Source organism: Salarias fasciatus, chromosome 17, assembly GCF_902148845.1.
Source record: "Salarias fasciatus chromosome 17, fSalaFa1.1, whole genome shotgun sequence".
Lineage (NCBI taxonomy): Eukaryota > Metazoa > Chordata > Actinopteri > Blenniiformes > Blenniidae > Salarias > Salarias fasciatus.
In genome coordinates, this window is record NC_043761.1 from 12,785,641 (window position 1) to 12,802,012 (window position 16,372).

The 16,372-nt window shown below is 46.4% G+C and overlaps 2 protein-coding genes across 4 annotated transcripts in view; both read right to left on the minus strand.

Annotated features, from left to right (window-relative positions):
- Positions 1 to 20: 20 nt before the first annotated feature.
- Positions 21 to 2,749, minus strand: mest (mesoderm specific transcript). Its single transcript, XM_030113712.1, has 12 exons — positions 2,664 to 2,749; positions 2,331 to 2,518; positions 2,030 to 2,109; positions 1,858 to 1,935; positions 1,647 to 1,783; positions 1,510 to 1,568; positions 1,385 to 1,425; positions 1,188 to 1,258; positions 1,005 to 1,106; positions 851 to 927; positions 547 to 610; positions 21 to 459 (listed from the first exon to the last, which is right to left on the minus strand). Exons 2-12 carry the CDS (start codon positions 2,482 to 2,484, stop codon positions 342 to 344), a joined length of 981 nt encoding a protein of 326 aa, XP_029969572.1. The 5' UTR covers positions 2,485 to 2,518; positions 2,664 to 2,749; the 3' UTR covers positions 21 to 341.
- Positions 2,750 to 4,131: 1,382 nt separating this feature from the next.
- Positions 4,132 to 16,372, minus strand: part of atp2b1a (ATPase plasma membrane Ca2+ transporting 1a) — a 34,382-nt gene continuing 22,141 nt past the window's right edge. The window contains exons 8-22 of one of the 3 annotated variants that reach the window (XM_030113710.1): positions 15,923 to 16,078; positions 15,609 to 15,823; positions 15,117 to 15,359; positions 14,797 to 15,038; positions 14,027 to 14,264; positions 13,416 to 13,595; positions 13,233 to 13,320; positions 13,024 to 13,130; positions 12,676 to 12,867; positions 12,024 to 12,237; positions 11,727 to 11,938; positions 11,529 to 11,636; positions 10,282 to 10,470; positions 9,570 to 9,659; positions 4,132 to 7,319 (exon numbers count right to left, since the gene is read on the minus strand). In XM_030113710.1, the coding sequence (XP_029969570.1) occupies positions 6,927 to 7,319; positions 9,570 to 9,659; positions 10,282 to 10,470; positions 11,529 to 11,636; positions 11,727 to 11,938; positions 12,024 to 12,237; positions 12,676 to 12,867; positions 13,024 to 13,130; positions 13,233 to 13,320; positions 13,416 to 13,595; positions 14,027 to 14,264; positions 14,797 to 15,038; positions 15,117 to 15,359; positions 15,609 to 15,823; positions 15,923 to 16,078 (2,867 nt within the window). In that variant the 3' untranslated portion in view covers positions 4,132 to 6,926. Of the gene's footprint in view, positions 7,320 to 9,480; positions 9,660 to 10,281; positions 10,471 to 11,528; positions 11,637 to 11,726; positions 11,939 to 12,023; positions 12,238 to 12,675; positions 12,868 to 13,023; positions 13,131 to 13,232; positions 13,321 to 13,415; positions 13,596 to 14,026; positions 14,265 to 14,796; positions 15,039 to 15,116; positions 15,360 to 15,608; positions 15,824 to 15,922; positions 16,079 to 16,372 lie in introns of all 3 variants that reach the window. The other 2 variants (XM_030113708.1, XM_030113707.1) reach the window with 2 other exon arrangements.

Below are 16,372 nucleotides of genomic sequence, written 5' to 3' on the forward strand. Positions count from 1 at the left end.
TCAAGACGCTTTTGTTTTTATAAAACTAATTTTATTTGAAGAAAAGCTGACATTAGATTTAGTCAACGACATCAAGATGTAGAAAATTATATCAAAAGTCATTCAGAAGTGAAAATGGACGGGAATCTAGACTGTCCAATGAACCACACAGCTTCAAGTAAAGTAAATTTTAAAGTTCCATTCATCAACAGGAGAGGGTCTTAGATTAAAAAAAAAAATTGAACGTGTTTCTGGCTCACATTTGACTTTTCAAGGATTGTTGCTGGTAAATGAACGGACTCCGAGGCTGGGACTCTCACTTTGGTACGAGGCGACATGATCGCTCCTGAAACTTGAGCACCTCAGAAAGAGTGAATGAAATTAAAATATGCATTCAGGAAGCCGGTGGGGTCCTCCAGCTGAGGGTAGTGACTGATGTGTTCGTCCAGGACGGTGATGGTGGACCTCCGCACCAGCTGCCTGCAAGAGCAAAAACACAATTTGCTTAAAACGGTGGAATTCATCTGCTGCGAAGCCGGTTTAGGAATTAGAGGAAGCGGCGCTCACTGGTAACGACGGATGAACTCGGGATGAGGGTTGACTGGGTCCAGAGGTCCGTAGATCATGTGCACTGAGGCATGGAGAGACAGACGACACGATGCTCTTTCAGTTTTGTTTCTCTTGAGGTTGAAGTCAGAAACAAAACGACCCCCTCCCCTCCCCTCGGCCCTGAGTCACAGATGGGCCAAGTCGCCGCTCCTCAAAGGCTAAGCAGCTTAGCTTCAGCAGCGGCGAGCGCCTGGCTTGAGGCTAATACACTCCAGGGAAGCATTTGTCCCCGGTCAATCCCGCGATTCAGCCGTAAACTTACGTGGGACGGAGGTGGAGGTGAGCGCCCCCACCCATCGGTCCCGGTGTTTCACCCTCTGGCTGAGGTACTGCAGAATACTGAGGGGGGAAAGTCAGAGGAGGAAGTCAGATCTGACCTCACAGGAGGAAGAGAGAAAACCGCTCTCGACGCAAACCTGTCCAGGACGAGGTTCCCGTCGTTGTAGCGCAGGGCGGTCCACATGTCCCAGAACTCGGCGTCTGTCGGCTGCGTATACGGACCGAACACATCTCCAACCCTACCAGCCAGAAAACAACCAAAACAGCTGACGTAATCCAGTTTATGTCCAACGTTGCCACAAAATCCAGCTTCCTTTTACCCTTTCTGAAAGATGACGTAGTTGATGAGACGCGTGAGAAGCGGGGCCAGAAAACTGGAGTCCTTCAGCAGCTTTTTGGGGGAAAACAATAACATAAACAACCACATGGTAAATTCTGATCGGATTCTTAAAATCTTTTGTATTGCATCATTTGTCCTGAGCTGAAAAGTAGGCGGAGGTCAACAAAGGTGACTCACCGTCTGCACCAGCCGTGGGTAGTGCGTTTCTGGGAATAATCCTGTAGGAAGCAGAAGTTCTTAGTTTAACAGGAAGAATAACAGAAAAAAAACAAGTTTTTACATAAATCCAAAGTGCAGAGTACCTCCATTGGAAAGACAGAGGCTGTTGAAGATCAGGTGACCTGTTTGATTGTGATCACTCCTGTGAGGAAGAAAGAAAACAATATTCACTTTGGTTCCACAGCCTGTGTGAATCATACAGGCGCAGCAGAGACTTCACCTGTACAGCAGCTCCAGGGCCACAGTGTCTCCATAATCGTGGGACACCACGTTCACCCGCTGGTTGCTGAGGCCCAGGTGGGCCGCCAAGGCCTCCACCACGTTGGCCTGCTCGAAGACGGAGTACTTGTGGGGCCGCTGGAGAGACGAACAAGTAGGTGAGTGACAGGGGAAGCGTGGAGGACGCATTTAACAGATTGGCTTTCACTCACCGGCTTGTCACTGAAGCCAAAACCCAGGAAGTCCAGCGCGATGACTCGATGGAAGCGCTGCGTGAGAGGCTCCCAGATCTGCAGGAAAACCAGGAGACGAGACACTTTGTCACACCCCGACACCTTCAGGGCAGAACCAGAGAACAACCCAGCAGGTAGAACAGAACGGTACCTTGTTCCAGTCGTGGCTGGATGTGGGGAAGCCATGCAGCAGGATGACCACATCCGAGCTCCCCAGAGCGCCGTAAGACTCTGAGAGAAAGAAAAAAGATATAATAAGTGGCTGAATCAGTCTGTAGAGTGAAGTGAACAAGATATGAAGGATACTGCTGTATAGCTAAAGGCTCAAATACATAATAAATACATAATTATACAAAGTTATTAACAGTCAGTGTGGCTGTTCAGGTTGAGATGAGAGGTCTTCCACCCCCTGCTGCCCTGCTGGTCCTGGCTCTGACCCCGGACCCTCTGACCTCTGTAGAAGATCCTGCGGCCCCTGAAGAGGAACTCCTCCCCGGCACTGTGCCACTTCTGCAGGGCCTGGGACAGCTGCGGGGGCGGGATGTGCAGGTAGACGGCCAGCAGCGGGATGCAGATCAGACCCACGTGGATCCACCACTCTCTCATGATGGGCTCAGCTGGCGGGGGCTCATTCCTGCCTCTAAGCAGGAGGCAAGAAGGCAAAACAAAGGTCAGCACCGGAAACACAGCGAGCACCTGGCTGAGATAAGCCCACCAGCCGGCAACTTAAGTAAGCTAGAAAAAAGACCCGAGCAGCCCCCCCACGTCCAGAGCGCTGTACTTACAGACACGTCGCGGCTGGTCAGTCGGAGACCTTCGCCCTGTGCTTCACACCCATTCCTGTTCAGGAGGAATAAAGGTCCAAACAAACCACACTGAGCGGACACGACATCTCACTCCGAGCAGGAATTAATCTCGGACAATGTGCTGACACGCAGCCGAGCAGCGTGTTTGTTTATTAAATCCGCGTGGGTCATCTTTCTGATACACGAGCTTTGATGAGTCTCCGGAAGCGGGCAGGAGAGGAGAATGCTTCCACCTGCTGGTCTGGATGAGCAACTGCATCCTTAAAAAACAACATCCAATTTATCCAAATCTATTTATCTATTATCTATTTATTATTTATCGATTCTGTTTACATCTATTTAGATCCAAGATAGAATTAAATAATACTAAATACAGGTTTAATTTAATAAAACTTTAATTAATCATAAGTGTAACTTTCTGACATACAAAATGCAAATCGATGAACTAAAAAAGATGTATCAGTGACGAATTTCTGCGTCTTATCCATATTTCAAGTTTTCAGACTCTAGTGCTACTAGTAGAGTACTAGTACTACTAGTACTACTACTAGTAGAGTGTGTACTAGTACTAATGAAGTGCTGAACTTCACTTCCCAAACTCCACAAACATCGCTGCAATAGCACCATCTTGTGGTCATTTTAAATACTGCAATGTATATATGTATAGGAGTATATGTATATAATAATGAATACTCAGAAAAGGTGTTTTTGTCTTTGTTGACTGGGATAAAGTGAGTCAAATCAGAGCTCAGTCAGAGAGAGATGGATTCAGTGATGTCTCTTTAAAATAGTCTGAGTCTGCTGCTTTCTTTTTTGTTTGTTTTCCAAACTTTGAAGCATACCGGTGCCAGACATTTGTAGGTCTGGCATATCATTCTATCGATCTTTCCCTTTTTTTTTCTTTCTGGGTTACTTCTCGGCCTCAGGGAATGGGCAGCTTGCTCATTCAACTATAAATTCTGCATCATATCAAAGTGAGCTCAGAGACTTGGTGTGGCCATCTGCTCCACATGAAGCTGAAGTCAGGGAAGGACAGAGTCGACGGAAGTCGTGACATTCCTAAAACTTATAAACTGCTTCATCCTCCTCCGGGTGAAAGGTCAACCTGGACAAGATATTCACTTCAGAGACAACGGCCAGCCTCAAATGCATCGTTTTGGACCTGACGTGGGAGAAAACACACAAGAAGAACATGCAAACTCCACACAAAAATACCTCAAGCACAGAGAACCCTGGGAAGAGCCACCCATGCACAGGGAGAACATGCAGCGGTGACACCTGTCGTAGCGACGCAGAGCGACAAATGAAGAACATGGTCCTGCGGTTAGGCTAAATACATTTTTTATTTTTAAAAACCATACACATTACTCGACAAGTTTCAAATGTAAATCCAATCACGATATCCATTTAAAATGCTCAAGATAAACAGACATGAAGTATTATTGTTTTTTTTTTATTTCCAAATGTTAAAAGATAAAAAAATAATAATCCATAAAACAGATGGAAAAACATTCATTCCCATTACAGGAAGAAGCTACAGAACAAACTCCTCGACATGGATTCCTCATCTTTTTTCGAGTTCTCATTTATACGCCGTCCTAGCTGCTATATTTTTGTCATCTGTGAAAGAAAAGGAAAAAAAACAGAAACATATTTCCCTCAGAGAAGGTTGCGATTGAACATTTCCGCTTCCTTTCCTGTCGGCTGCAGGAAGAATCTGCAACCCGCCGCCCGAGTTCCCCCCCCCCCCCCAAGAAAAACATCCCAAACAATTAATCAATTGTGTTAATATGCAAACTTAAAAGAGGCCTGTTCTCTTTCACATCATTTGCACCCTGAGATGAATATTCCAGAACAAAACACATTTTTTTTTTTTTTAGTGGCCAAAACCCTCCCTCTATAGAACGTGGTTGGTGTCAAATCATCCAAAATTGGTTTAGTTCGATGAAAGGTATCATCAGTGTTCTCATAAAAATACAAAGGTACATATTATTTTTTTTTTTTAACTATGATTTGTATCAAAACTCTTATTCCCCCTTAGGAACGCTATGAAATAAAGTACCCTGTGCAGATAGATACCAGTGTAAGCCTATAGTCTTTATTCTTGAAAAAAATGCACATGTCCAATTTATTTAGCGTTTCCAGTACATCAGGTGTCAAAAATATTTTACAAACAAACCAAATGCAGCAACATTTTATTAACGGTGAGAGGAGTCTTATGAACAAGGTCCAAGGCAAAACAAAAAGACAAAAAAAAAAAAAAGAAACAAGCTTTTTCCCCCCACCTTAGAGTTTCATAATTTAATTCCAACAAACCAGAACTTGGAGGAGAATTCAAACATTTTTGCTAAAAGAATGAGTTTTAAGTGAATGAAATATGAAAATAACTCACTTGCTTTTTTCCGAACAAGACGATGTTTTGCTATCTAAATACACAGAGTCTAAAGTTAAAAGGTTCTTTTCATTATCAATTCCTTTAAAATTAAATACTTTTCTATGCCTGAGTAAACAAATGTCTGTATTGTACATTGGCAGGCGGGGAGCTAAATGTTTTTGCTGAAAAACAAAAGAAAAAGAAAATTACTATTTTCTTTTGAAAATAACGACCAGGGTCCATATTTACCAAGCATCCAGATGGAGGAAATCAGACCTAGCCGACCTAAAATGTTGAGGTTTATTTGGTCCTGCGTTTAGCTGAAGAAGTCATTTATTTATCTGAGGAGTTTTTTTTCTTCTTTTTTTTTTTTTTTTTCCTGAAGGCGACGGATAAAATTAATTCTTGAAGCCAAGGCACATTCATGTTGTCTGTATGAACGTTGTGCAGAGAAATAAATAAGATACAACTCCTTGGAAAAAGCTTTGCAACACGGCGCAAGTTTTAGTGCTTTTGAGTTTTGGCATTAAAAAAACAAAAACAAAAAAAATGCAATTTTTATTTTCTTAAACCTAAAATTAGCATCTCATACAAGGACTTTCTCCTCCCTGTGGTGAATGGGATTTATAAATCTATGAAGGAAAACTGCTTCCTGCTTGAAGGCGAGCGTGGGAGGCTTCCAGCTCCGAGGTAAGACTTTGTTTCCTCGTCCGACTCTCATGCTTGCTAAATACGGGCCCGGGCGCCAACGACTGGAACCTTTCAACATGTGGAAATTCTTCAACACAATAATGAAGAAAAAAAAAAAAGAAAAAAAAAAAAGAAGAGAGAACCCAAGAACTCCAGAAGGTTTTTGTGCACATGAAAACTATCGAAGAAATGGAAGAAGTAAATATTTATAGCGGATGTGAGTGGACAGAGGCCTCGAATCGTCTTTCCCGTCCTGAATCCTGTGAAAACCTCCGCGTCCCGTCGACCTCTTTTCTATACAAGCCTTAGTGTTTGTCGGTTTGGCTAGAAGGTTCTATATTTATCTACAAATATATAACAAATAAAAATTGCAGGCAAAAATAGTTAAGTTTCAATAGAAACACCCTTTTTTTTCCTGAAAATACAGCAGTATCTGAAATAATCCTCTCATTCGTTTTTCTATTCTGTCCCAGTTTTCTGCATCATACATCAGGAAGCTCTTTTGCCTACAAACAGAAAAAAAGTATCTACAAACTTTGTAAACAGACCTGCTTTTTTTTTCCAAAAACATAAATAACTCAAAATATTAACAGCCGATGGAGCAGAAATAAGTTTTGAATGAGCAAAAAGGGCCAAAGAGATAAATATACAACACCATTCAGATAAAAGAGAAGCTAAAGGTTCTTTCAAAAAAAAAAAAAAAAAAAAATCTTACAGACGATCTTCAAGCCGGGAGGAGCTCCTCCCCTTCTCAATTCAAATAATAGCAATAATATTAGAATAATAAAAACAGGTCACTTTCAATCTGAGTTTATAGTCACCCCTTGTTACCGAGAAAAACAAATGTTACCGAGGAGGAGGAGGAGGAGGAGGGGGGTGTGTGTGTGTGTGTGTGTGTTTGTGTGTGTGGGGGGGGGGGGGTTGAAGACGGAGTCTCTGTGTCGCAACGGGGGTGTTAATAGGAACCAAAAAGAAAAGAAGAGCAAAGAATCCACACCAATCCGTTACATTCCTCTGAATGTCTGCTGTCCTCGCCGCCGGGGCTCGCCGCCGGACGCCGCTCTCCGTCCCTCCTCCCCGAGTGTTCCCTCTCCTCGTCTGAGTGGCGGGTAGAAAAAGAGGTGTTGACGTGTGGAGCTGGGGGGCGGGGGGAGGGGGGGGGGGGGGTCTCGCTGGGATCAAAGCGAGGTCTCCAGGCTGTGTAGGGGGCTGCCCGGGGCCGAGGGGGTCCCCGACTTGGGGGGCTCTGGGAGGAGGTGGTTGCTGCTCTCCACAGCGTTATTGTTCTGGTTCGGGGAGGGGGAGACCGGCGTGCTGGGGGCGGCGGTGGTGGCGGGCGAGGGCGTGGGCGAGGGCGGCGTGGGCGTGGCGTTGCGCGGGCTGGCGGAGTTGCGCTTGGTGGGGGCGTCGTCCTCCGCGTCGGTGTCGTCGATGAGGGGGATGTGGGGCTCAGAGTCCTCTATCCGGAATTCGGGGTGCGTCATAAAGTTGTGGATCGATGTTCGCGACTCGGGCTTCTCCAGCCCCTCATAGAGGGAGATGGAGCTGCGGAATGCATTCACCACCCGGATCTGGAGGGAGGGGGGAGGAAGAGACGGGACGGGGGGGGGTGGGACAGACACACCGTTAGCCACAGCCAGTCGGGGCGAGCGTCCACTCGCTTCCGATCGACGACACTACAGATAAAATCCACGGTTTTACGAGACCAAAAACAGGTGAGTTTTAGGGGCTTCCAAACCACTGATCTGTGAGGGGGGGGGGGGCTCTTTCAGATACGTGCAGTTATTTCCAGATGGAACTTTAAAACCTCATCCATCAAACTGAGGGAGAAAATCTACCTAAGAGAAACTAAACCTGGCAATTATTTAAAGTTCTGTAGTTATTTGAGGAGTGTTTTCGGGGGAGGGGGGGCAGGGTACACACCAGTGTCAAACCCACTGCAATATGTGTGTCTTTTCGTTGAAGGGGGGGTAAGTACAGTGGTAGTATTTCACAAAACACTTGGTCAAAGCCTGGATCTCATTAATCAAAATGCAAGAAAAGGGAACCAAGAATCTAAGAGGAATGTTGTTCTTGATATAAGAACACATCCGAATAGAAGAACGAGAGAGAGAAGGCTCGACACGAGAGATTACCGTCGTTGGACATGCGAGAGAGAGACAGAGAGAGAGAGAGAGAGAGACAGAAAGAGAGAGAGAGAGAGAGAGAAGAAAGAAAAGAGACAGAGTGAGAGAGAACAGGCAGACGGACAGACAGAAAGCAGGGGTAGAGGAGGAGGAGGACAGGAAGACCGTAGAGAGAGGGGTGGTCAGTTTTAGGCTTTATGTTCGTGGAGTCAAAAACAAAGAAGCTGCGGCAGCCAAGCATGTCTACAAGCCGGTTTGAACAAGTCAAGAACAGCACAAAGTGGAAGAAAACTCACAAACGAGACCAGAGACTTTGAACCCATGCAGAGCGCGGCGCTACCTTGTGTTCAATGGTAGTAAACCTTTGAGTATAGCCCATGACACATTTCACAGAATCTAAAGAAGAATATATGCGGGGAGTCAGTGGGATTCATCGCTTTGGGGGTTGGGGTCATTTTTTTTTTTTTTTTTTTTTTTGGAGAAAAAACACACACACTGCCACGTGGAAACATTGTGGCAACAAACAAGTATCGACAGGGAATCAGAGAGATGAACACAGTGAGGAGAGCGCCTGAGGAGAAAAGAACGGAGTTAGGAGGGAAGAGGCTGCCGGTCCGGAGAGTCCCACCTGTGAAAAGAGACTTCATAAGACTGCAGCACAGTGGAAGTTCAGGTACAGTGTGATGGGAAAGTCCCACATGTTTACATTCATGGGTCACATCTGTAAGACATTTCAGACGCGCTGCCGCTCGGACGGTCGGTCAGCTGAGATCTGGAGGAGGAAAGACGTTCACGGGGCACGGTCCTTGTACGGGCACGGCTGCAGAGGAGAGGCCTTGAGGAAATGCCACCGTCAAATGGTCCGTGTCCGCTCCCGACACGCTTTCAACAGCCCCGCGTCCAAACACACACACCCAACAACCACAACAACACCCTGCTGCGGCTACAACAATACCCGCCTACAACCGCACGGCTGGAAGCGAAGAGGTTTGTTATTTCACCACCGACTTGACAAGACATCCACGGACGCTTGACACCGATTTTTCTCACTGAGGTCCAGGTCAAGGTTCGTCTCGAACCGTTTTAGGGAGTGATCATGGGCATATACTCAAAACATTTACCCGGCTAGGCGCTAGAGAGCTGCGACAAAGACCCATGGGTGCTACAGAGGCACGGAGCAGACAAACCTGGTGACTGTCAGTCCTGAATGCAACGTCTGATCAAATACGTGAAATAAATAACACAACATTTCCCCCCACCCCCCCCACCCGAGGTAACAGTAAGAACCTTTTCCATTTTCAGACCGAAGCAGAAGCGGAACAGAAAACATGATGACACAGAGAAAGAAACACCTTGACGCTTGAAGCGACCTGGTTACAGGGTACATATATATACAGCAGTGTTATCGAAGCAATATGGAAGATGTGGTTTGGTGTCTTTTTTTTTTGGAAGAAAACAGAGGGGAACATTAGGAAAAGCATGAGAGAGTCAAAGTGTCAACGTTAGGTGAGAAGAAGAGTGGAGGAGGAAGATGTTAGAAAGAGAAGAAGAAATAAATAAATTTGAAAAAAAGTCTCATGCACTAGAGGAGAACACGCACTCACACCCCACAGTGGCAGAAGCGGAGTTGGCGGCAGTGGCAGTAGTGGTAGTAGTAGAAAAGGCTACATGTGTAGGGCTAGAAACATTGGTTACATCGTGCTGCTGTTGGCTGGAGTTGGAGGCCTGCCGCCTCAGAGCCCCCTGAAAGGAAGTTCCACTCTGGAACGCACTCACTACATCCATCTGCAAAGAATCAGACAGCGTGACAGGAGAAAGCCCAGAGGAAATAAAACACAACACAGCCAGAGGACAGAGAAAAGAGAGAAAAAATAAAGAAAAGGCACCAGTATCCATAGAAAAATAAATGAAAAATTGTCACTTCCACATTGGGTTTAGGCATCGTAGTTAAAAAAAAAAAAAGGAGGAGAACAGGGGGGTGGTTGGGTTTAAAGGCACTGATCGGAGGGAGGTTTGACTCCACGCTCCGCCCTGACTTTCACTCTTTTCTCTTCCAGACTTTGCCGTTCAAGCCGTTCGGTCATGCTCTCCATCCAATCCAAACTCACTTGCTTCTCATCAGTACCTTCAAACTAGTCGGGTTTTTAGCGGACAGATTCAGACTGAGTCAGAAATAGGCAGAAGGACCTGCTTTTAGCTCAGAAGCAGAACAGAACAATTAGAGGAAAAGGCCTTTTGTTTTTAGGGCACAAGCCATTCTTTTATTAAGAGTGCCAAGAGAGAAAACAAAACATAGATTTTAAGCTGGAGGAGCAATAGAGAGTTAAAGAGATTATGGCTTTTGATTCCCTTGGTGTTGGGTGCGTTGTGTCGCGTGGCACGCGGGGGAACTCGAGGGGACGGTTACCTGAGTCTGGATGCGGTTGAGGCCTCGGAACCAGAGGATCTGTCCTCGGCGAAGCTCCCGCTCAGCGTGGTCGATCTCGTCCATGTCCTCCAGCTCCTCCAGCTCTTCGTCGGGGATTTCCTCTTTCTGGGTGCCGTGGCCCGCCGTTTTCAAGAATTTTAAGCGGCTGGTGGGTATTGAGGAGATCACCTGGAAAACGTGAAGGCAGACGTGAGCACGGCTGGGGTTTAATAAAACGTCGGACATCGAGCTGCCTGCGATCCTGAAATGCTTCCCCTGTGTCAAACTGTAGATGTTAGAAACTCATTTTAACGATTTCGAGCTCGTTCCGCAGCTCCAGTCTCAACATGAGGCGAATCTTAAACTTTAATACAATAACAAAATGAAAAATGGATACTTTGTCAGCGCTGCAGAAAGAGAACAAACAGTCCTAGACGAGCAATATAAATGATCTCTTTGGAATTCTGGGAAATTATCTGCACAAGCAGAGAAAACAAGTGAGAATCGCCAGTAAACATGAGGCTTTCTAACAATCTGTCGAGAGGTTATTGTCTCGCACTTTTCATCGCAAGACAAAAACCACTGAGCCTCGGTGAAAATCCACCTATTCAGTCGCAGACAGACACAAAGACGCGAGCGTGGATTGTGGGGAGGATACGACCCTCCGGGGCAGGAGTCTGGTTTGGAATCTGAAATGTTTTGTTGAGCTTGTGAACTTGGGTACGCTCAGTTCCGTCTCATTACTTGTGTTTTGTCAGGGAGTGTTGGCGATGTCGGTCCTGTCGAACTGACGAGGGAGGGGGGGGGGATAATAACGTTTTATATTTACTGCTCTGTGGGATGATTGTGGGCTGAAAGAACAAGCCAGAACAACATCAAACATTTATTATTAGCTACAGTTGTGAGGGGGGGGGGGGGGGATTTTATCCTTTTTTTTTTCCTCAAACAAAAGCAACAAAGAGGCAAAAAAACCTTGTGCTCTAAATACACAGCAGTTACAAATAACAAGAACATCTCACTGTAACTACAAGCAATTGTACAATAACATGAGATAACCTCATTTCTATTTTTGAGGTCTCCTCATAAAAAAGAGCGAATCATCACTGCTTCGTAGTAACAGTTAATATATCTGCAGAACATCATGTACCGTTGCAGGTCTCTGCCTCCATCAAATCAATAGAAACATTTCCAACACAGGGGGGCAGTGTCAGCCCATATTTTTCCCACCATGCAGAGCAGTTTCCTACCTGTCCCCAGAGAAGGGATCCAAAGCCTAAGAAAGTGCACCACAGCCACTGGTCGATAGACAGAGCCACGCAGCTGAACGGCTTCCCTCCGAACTGCACGATGACGATCTGGAGGAGCACAGAGGCGAGCAGGAGCGGTCAGGGAGAAGCAGGCGTCGGGGTTAACCGCCGATCAGTCAGCTACAAGCTCCACTTCACCTGGATGACGAAGGTTCCAAAGACGATACTGCAGAAGATCATGTTGTTGAAGATGCCCTCGAAGACGTTCCTCTCGCCGTGGATCTTGCGCGCGTTGATTTCGTTGAAAAGCTGCATCAGGACAAAGGTGTTGAAGACGATGGTGTAGTGCTCGGAGGGGGGCGCGTGGAGGGGCGCGTCCCTGCCGCTGTCGATGTCGAACAGCTTCTCTCCTGCAGGGAAACGAAGACGGAAGGCATTGAAGTGAACGCGCAAGAGAGGCGCACTGGTAAATCGAAGTGCAGGCGAGACTCTCACCGGCAAAGAGCAGGGTGAAGATGATGATCAGCTGGTACACTCCCTGGCCCAGGATGTTTTTCATCATGGTGCGGGAGATGAGCGGCTTGTTGCGGCCGTACGGCTTCCTCAGCAGCAGGGATTCTGTGGGCGGCTCGGTGGCCAGCGCTAGCGAGGCGAAGGTGTCCATGATCAGGTTGACCCACAACATCTGCACTGCCTTCAGCGGGGAGTCCTGCAGGCGGAGCGGGGCACCGAATTAGATTTCTTGCGTCAGATATGGAAATTTGGGAAGATTTAATCAAGATGTTGGAATCGAGGCAAGGCAACAAGCATGTGCGAAAACAAATGAATTTGCTGTCTGCTGCATGTTTATGAGCTGTGACAGAGTGAGGATTAGGCATGTCTTTCCATGAGGTTTGAAACTGATAACTGGCGGAGAAGGAAAACATCCCCAGACAGAAAATGAAACCACAGACGAGCAAACGCCGTCAAAGAATGAAAACTCACGATTACAACAATTTTATGGAAATCAAGACAATCAGGGATGAGAAACACGCTTCTTGCTGGAATTTAGTTTGGCTGTGATGAACTCGCAACTTCACTTCTCTCCTCTTTTAAACCGTTACCATTTTATTTACAACTTAAAGCAGAGAGAGATGGTTGAGCTTACTTGTGTGATGCAGGCTCCTGTAAATGCTACAATGACAGCCACTACATTGACAGTTAACTGAAACTGGAGGAATTTCGAGATGCTGTCGTAGACGTTTCGTCCCCACATGACGGCTTTGACGATGCTGGAAAAGTTGTCGTCGGTCAGAATGATGTCAGACGCCTCCTTGGCGACGTCTGTCCCGGCGATTCCCTGGAAGGAAAAAAAAAACAGGACGATCAGGAATGTGTTTGAATCTGGCTTCAAGATATTTAAAGTTCTCGAGTTTCCAGCGGATTCACTCTTTCCCCACATTGACCGTTTCCCAGGTAGCCGAGGCAGTTCAGACTCTTTCAGATGAAAACTCACCATGGCGAAGCCGACGTCGGCTTTCTTCAAGGCGGGACCGTCATTTGTACCGTCTCCTGTTACCGCGACCACTTGCCTCTGTTCTGCCACTGTGCTGTCGATTATGCCTGGGATTGAGAGTCAGGAAAGGTGTAAATAAACACTCTTCCTGAATCAACAGACAATCCAACAGCAAAACTTTGTTGTCATAGTAAGAAAAACCTAACTACCTTTTACTAAGGTGTGTTTGTCTGTGGGAGAAGAGCGAGCTAGTACTCGTAGTTTGGGCCAGATCTTGTCAATGCGTTCTTGTTCGATCTATAAAAGACAGAAAAGAATGACAGAATTTTATCAGCACATTTCATGAATCGTCTCGGAAAGATTTTTTTTTTTTTTTTTAAATAATGACTCACCTCTCCTTTCTCATTACGTATCCTCCGATTGAACTCTTTCCCCTCCAGGCAGAGGAAGTCATCTCCAGGCTGGAGGATGCCACACTTGGTGGCGATGGCTCGAGCTGTGTTTATGTTGTCCCCAGTCACCATCCGCACCGTGATGCCAGCTCGCTGGCATTTCCTGATAGCGTCTGGGACCTGAAGGAGATGGGAAAATAGAAAGAGGACGAGAAATCGCATGATTGTTTTCAAATCCCCAGGACTTCAAATGTAGTGTTCATCAATTGTGTGTGTATCCAAACGCTGAAATGAATGACTTGCTATTTTGCGAGGCGGTCCTGAAGGACGCCATTCTCTGCTTTTATGGCGCAACTCTTTCATAACAGTGGAGCAATTCTCTCCAAAAGCTCAATAAGTCCAGCAAAACGGCTGACAGTGCATCACTCAGTCTCCTGGCTTTGCTTGGAAAGCCTGCGGAGGTCATCATTCCAGTGCGGGAAGCGCCGTTAAAGTGCATCTGCCTGCGCGCTCTTTAAGAAATGCTCGTCAGATGACCTTCCACTTGCTGCTTCGTGCAAATGTTTCCTCAAGCTCAGAGCTGAACTCCGATTAGGCGTCAAGCCGCGTACCTCCGGCCGCACGGGGTCCTCGATGCCCACCACGCAGATGCAGGTGAGTCCAGTGAGGATGTCGTTTTCGTTGTCCCAGTCGGGCTCCCCGTCGGCGGTGGAGAAGTCCCTATAAGCAAGGCAGATGGTCCTCAGGCCCTCTGAGGCCATGGGCTCGATCACCTTCTTCACCATGTCGTCTCTGTCGCGCGGACGGAACACCTTCGGCTCGCCGTTTGCCGTCAGGATTTTATAGCACCTAGGAGGTGAGGAGAAAACAGAGAGATCAAGTAGAAGCCAAAACAAGGAAAATACAACTATATGAGCTGTGATGTTGAGGCAGGAAATTAAACAAAAATGATGATAAAGAATAAAAACACCACCGATGTAAAAATATAATTCAGATCTGATAAATAGAAGAGAAGACAATGTGTCTGAGAGCTGAACTGCGACAGTAAGACGCTGCGCTGAACCCTCCGAGGGTTAAAAAGAAGCCTGCTTGGTTAAGAGGCTTACAGAACTGTTAACGGCTCATTTTCTCACTGCGTGTTTTTAAGTCGGAACCTAAGGGGCTTGGGTGGGAAGCGGTTGAACTGCTTAGCCGTTTAAGCCATTAAACATATCATTTACGGCAGAGGCCGGCCAGCGCCGGCACAGACAACAAACTCACTGTACAAATAAGACATGAGGAAAATTATTTATGTGAACGGAAACGCTCACATGGAAAAAAAAAAGCACCAGTGCTGTCAACGACACAACAGCAAACCCATAAATAAATCAGATATAATTACTTTTTTAGGAGGATTTCCGATGCTCCTTTGCTGAACATGCGGTAGCTGCCATCGGCCATCTTCAACACGGTGCTCATAGATTTGCGGACCGAGTTGAAGGTGTAGACTTTGTAGAGTTTCTCCTCGGGGATCTCGTTGCGGATGCTCTGGTAGTCCCGTTTTAAGTCATTAGAAAAGCCAAGCAAGGCACATTCGGTCTTGTTTCCAACCTGTCGTGGCAGACCCCCTTCCTTCTCCGGGGGCTACGGGGAAAAACACACAGTGAGTTAAAAACTTCCACATCAGTTCCTACACAGGAAGTGTAGCTTTCATCAGCTTACCATGATCTTAGTAGTGTAGGCGCAGTTGACGGCAATGCCCAGAATAAGCATGTCTAAGGAGGAGGAGGGGATGTTCTCCGGCTCGGGGATCTTCTTGTAGTGTTTCTCGGCTATGTAGGCCTGCACCACCGTCATGCGGTTCATGGTCAGGGTGCCGGTCTTGTCGGAGCAGATGGCGGTGGCGTTGCCCATCGTCTCACAGGCGTCCAAGTGACGCACCAGGTTGTTATCTTTCATCATTTTCTGGAGGAAGAATAAAAACAGATCGTTACCGATGAACTGATTGCGCTGAAATGCTACAGCACGGATTTCTGTGGATTCAGATTGAGTTCATGATAAAGCTTCTTTTGTTTAACGCCTTCTGGAGACGAGAGCAAAGCTCGGCTTAAATGTATCACTTAGCAAAGTCCCAACGACTCGCCCTGCTAGTTTTAATAGGCTAAAGAGTAAAGCTGTAGAAGTCAGCGTCAGCCTCGGCAACAGCTGCCGTACCTTAACAGAGTATGCCAGGGAGATTGTTACAGCGAGCGGCAGGCCTTCGGGGACGGCCACCACCAGGACAGTGACGCCGATGATGAAGAATTTCACAAAGAACTGGATGTAAATGGGGGTGCAGTCCTTGACCCAGGGCAGATTCTGGATCCAGAACGTGTCGACCACGAACAGCACCACCAGGATAATGACAGTGATGGCTGACATGACCAGACCTGAGGGATAACGGGGAATTGTACGTCAATTTAAGTCACGTAACCCAGATGAACGTATTAGATTCATTTGTGAGAGCGAAGCGATGTGGCCGGACTCACCTGCTTTTCCAATCTGAACTGCTAGCTTGGTGAGTTTTCCCTGCAGCACAGACTTCTCCTTCTTCGGCAGGTTGGCTTTCTTTTTCTCCTCTGCGTCGGCTCCCTCATCGCTGTTCAGCGGCTGCATCTCCATGGCAGCGCCGTCCTGTGCTTTAGCTGAACAAAACAAGACAAATGCTTAACAATCACGAAAAGGTATCGGCCTATAAGACGCATCAGTGTAGAATAAAATCTACAATTTTACAGTAAATATTTCAGTATAATCCGAGAGATTACTTACTACATTGTTGAAGCTGATTAAAAGTGAACAAGACATTTGATGTCAAGTTATTAAAAAAATTATACTAGGCTTTGCTGCTTCCCTTTTCTCCACGGACCAAAGGAAATGTCAAAGTAATTAGTTTTGCAGTGATGCTTCTACGCAGTAATTAGCTGAAAGATTTAGAAATA

What these genes read in the sequence shown, in the direction of transcription:
- mest (XM_030113712.1), bottom strand. Translation starts at nt 2,484, where the DNA reads ATGAGAGAGTGGTGGATCCACGTGGGTCTGATCTGCATCCCGCTGCTG. An exon ending in CACCTCCACCTCCGTCCCAC is followed by an intron (nt 611 to 850) that starts GTAAGTTTACGG and finishes TCCATGCCTCAG; the next exon opens with TGCACATGATCTACGGACCT. An exon ending in GAGTTCATCCGTCGTTACCA is followed by an intron (nt 460 to 546) that starts GTGAGCGCCGCT and finishes TTGCTCTTGCAG; the next exon opens with GCAGCTGGTGCGGAGGTCCA.